At 49.3% G+C, this 3,623-nt stretch overlaps 2 protein-coding genes across 2 annotated transcripts in view; both read left to right on the top strand.

Moving 5' to 3' along the window:
* Nucleotides 1–104: 104 nt before the first annotated feature.
* Nucleotides 105–1,268, top strand: PPTG_13000 (dihydrolipoyl dehydrogenase; the record flags this gene model as incomplete). The annotated part of the gene is made up of 1 exon (XM_008908697.1): nucleotides 105–1,268. The coding sequence occupies one exon, from the start codon at nucleotides 105–107 to the stop codon at nucleotides 1,266–1,268; it is 1,164 nt and encodes a 387-aa protein (XP_008906945.1).
* Nucleotides 1,269–3,351: 2,083 nt separating this feature from the next.
* The window catches only part of PPTG_23147 (hypothetical protein), a gene marked incomplete at both ends in the record, with an annotated part of 1,396 nt that continues 1,124 nt past the window's right edge, over nucleotides 3,352–3,623 (top strand). Inside the window, one exon of the mRNA XM_008908696.1 lies at nucleotides 3,352–3,590. Coding sequence (XP_008906944.1) covers nucleotides 3,352–3,590 — 239 coding nt within the window. The remainder of the gene's footprint in view (nucleotides 3,591–3,623) is intronic.

Raw genomic sequence — 3,623 nt, 5'->3', positions numbered from 1 at the left:
CGTCCAAGGCGCTTCTGCACTCGACGCACCTGCTGCACACGGCTCAGCACGACTTCAAGAGCTACGGCATTGACGCTCCCGAAGTTAAGGCCAACTTCCCGCAGATGATGAAGGCCAAGGAAAAGGCCGTTAAGACGCTGACTGGCGGCATTGAGTCGCTGTTCAAGAAGAACAAGGTCACGTACATTAAGGGACACGGTAAGATCTCGGCTCAGGGCGAGGTGTCCGTTGCTCTTAACGACAACAAGGGCAACGAGACGGTTAAGGCCAAGAACATCATCATTGCTACGGGTTCCGAGGTGACTCCGCTCCCCCCCGTTCCCGTGGACAATGCTGCTGGCAAGATCATCGACTCCACGGGTGCTCTGGAGCTTAAGCGCGTCCCGGAGCACCTCGTGGTGGTCGGAGCAGGTGTCATTGGACTGGAACTCGGCTCTGTGTACAAGCGTCTGGGCGCTAAGGTCACAGTGGTCGAGTTCCTGGACGCTGCTTGCCCCGGTATGGACAAGGAGGCTGTCAAGGAGTTTACCAAGCTGCTGAAGAAGCAGGGACTGGACTTTAAGTTCGGTACCAAGGTGACGTCTTCCGAAGTTAACGGAGACGTCGTCAAGCTCACCACGGAGCCTTCTAAGGGCGGTGACGCGTCTACTATTGAGTGCGACACGGTGCTGGTGGCCACTGGCCGTCGCGCCTTCACTGCCGGCCTCGGTCTGGAGCAAATGGGCATCCAGACCGACAAGCTCGGCCGCATTGAGGTGGACGACGCCTTCCGTACTCAGGTGCCCGGTATCTTTGCCATTGGCGATGTGATCAAGGGCGCCATGTTGGCTCACAAGGCCGAGGAGGAAGGTATCGCCTGTGTGGAGAACATTGCCGGCAAGCATGGCCACGTTAACTACGGCGCCGTCCCTGGTGTCATCTACACGTTCCCGGAGTTCGCGTCGGTGGGCAAGACGGAGGAGGAGCTCAAGGCTGAGGGAATCGAGTACAACGTGGGCAAATTCCCCATGATGGCCAACTCGCGTGCTCGTACTGTGGCTGAGTCGGACGGTCTGGTGAAGGTGCTGGCGGACAAGAAGACGGACAAGCTGCTTGGAGTGCACATCATCGCCAGCAACGCCGGTGAGATGATCGCTGAGGGTGTGATCGGTATTGAGTACGGCGCTGCTAGCGAGGATCTGGCGCGTACGTGCCACGCCCACCCGACGCTGAGCGAGGCGTTCAAGGAGGCGTGTCTGGGCGCGTTTGACAAGCCCATCAACTTTTAAGACAAAAGAGACGCTTGTCTAGTAGAACTGAGGTGACGGAGTATGGAGGAAACTAGCGCGTAGTGCGGCAGAGTGCTTAGCGCGAATGCAAAGGTTATATACGTGGCTCTTGTGCATCTTTCCTTACTTGTTGTTATCATGTTTATTATTGCGCTAGATCAATGTAAACAACGCGAAGAATGAAGAAAAGATGAAAGAGATCTTCTTGCTACAACGAACAGGTTGTATTAGTACACACGACACATCTCTTGCAAACAGGCGAGGTTTCCGGAGGTCTTACCGAATCGGTGTCTGATCATAAGCTCGTTCATGAGAAGAGCTAGATTCATAGCTTAATCGTTATAATATAAGATTGCAAATTACTGTCTTCATGTTAAATGTTTAGAGAGGAAACCGTTTGGTTTCGCGCTGTGTAAATGATTGAGCAAAATGCATGCGCGTTGTCATGACGATTCTGAGCGGTGACTCATCTAAACATGAATCAATGTATTCCAACACGTTGTTTTCCACACAAATTAAATAAACTTTAACATGTGATTTCTTTTTTAATCTGGCGAAAAAACCGACACTTTTCGGCCCGTCCGCCATAATTTTGCGACTCGGTTTCGCTGCGCTGCATACATATAGATGACAATTTTTTTAAAGAATAGTGGTGCTATGTAGGGCCTTGGATCACTCGTAATTTTTAAGACTTAAGGTCAGTCAAAATCCGCTTTTTCGTACTTAAGTGTAGTGAATTCGTACTTAAACGAGTGAAAAAAGTTTTTCATTTTTTTTTTTAGAAAAGTGGAATTAAAAATAAGTTTTATAATAAATCGATAAAGAAGAAATGATAGATTGATTTTTTTTTATAAAATGCACCAATTCAGAGAGAGAGAGAGAGAGTTAAGCCAGGTTGGCAACGCCGGTGACCTTGATGGCTCCGGTAGCTGGTTGTGGCTCCCCGCCCTGCGCAGTGACTTGATTGGTTCATGCGAAAGCAATTCTAGACAGATAAGTAGTCGCGTTCTTCGGACTTGCGTGTGAGGTTGCCGTCGGTCTCTATGCGCTACAGTCCGCAGCTGGCCTAGCCCCCTTTCCAGAAGGAGGTCACTCTGCTCGCCACCGAGGCTAGCCAGTTGAAAGGCTTCCAAACGTGGTACTCAGTGAGCGAGTTGCCACAGCTGTGCCGAAGTTTTATGCATCAAAACGTATCAACTTATCAACTTTTCCAAAGTGCAAGTTTCGCATCAAGTCATACCGAACTCCTCATTTCGAATTGGACCAATACATAGAAACCACTCTTGCGTTCGTGAGAACTTACGTTTTTAATAAAAACTTTTTATCACTTTCATGACACTTAGCACCCCGGCCGAGGTATCGACAGCACAAAATCATCATGCTATTGGCGTATTAAATGCTGTTCCCGACATCTCGTCTGAACTCATACGACCTCCTTTTGCAACTCTAGCCCCTAAGTCTCGCGCGAGTTAATGAAATTTATAACAAAACAAGGACTTACTATAATGCCGACAAGTGAGACGGGATACCGATGAACTTCATAATGATAGATTTGTTTAGAGAAAAATGTTGAAGCCTACCACATCATCCAAACCGACGACTGGAGAATTAGCAAGATAAATGAGTTAATAACTATGAAAACGCATACACAGGGGCGGACCGACAAATCGTGTTAAGACGGATCACGTTGGAGGAGTGTTGGTCAAATTGTTGAAGTTGTGTAGATATTGTGTAAAGCAGCCACGTGGCTGCAATGATTACCAAATACAGTGTCCGTCGTTAAATCGCGACTTGTAGAATCTAATTTTCGTCATTTAATGATATTCAATTCAAATCCAACATTTGAAACAAATTAGATATACATTCTATTCTTTTATACCCTTGGATATCATATTTTACTCATCCGTTGCTTATTCCAATCTAGAACAGTCTAAAGTCCACGTGGCTTCGTACTTAGCGCGCTTCGACGTACACGTGGCGATCCGACCCAACCGACTTGAAGGCCTTCATTCCGTCGAGGGCATTCGAGAATTTGCGCTCTCCAAGCACGAACGAACCGACCAACACTCTTCAAATCTGTACAATGCTGACCAAGCTGGTGGTGGCTATGGCCGCTGTGGCCGCGACTGTGGCCCAGGCCGAGACGATCTTCCGCGAGACGTTTGACGACGCCGACTGGGAGAGCCGCTGGGTGGCCTCGACGTGGAAGCCCGCGGCCGAGGTGGGCAAGTTCGAGCAGGTGGTGGGCAAGCACTACGTGGAGGAGGGCGACAAGGCCATCAAGACGAGCGAGGACGCGCGCTTCTACGCTCTGTCGGCCAAGTTCGACAAGCCCCTGAACAACAAGGGCAAGGA

Source organism: Phytophthora parasitica (assembly GCF_000247585.1).
Source record: "Phytophthora parasitica INRA-310 unplaced genomic scaffold supercont2.31, whole genome shotgun sequence".
NCBI classification, from domain to species: Eukaryota; Oomycota; class Peronosporomycetes; order Peronosporales; family Peronosporaceae; genus Phytophthora; species Phytophthora nicotianae.
The sequence above is the reverse complement of the archived record's forward strand: the minus strand, read 5'-3'. Positions and strand labels throughout refer to the sequence as shown.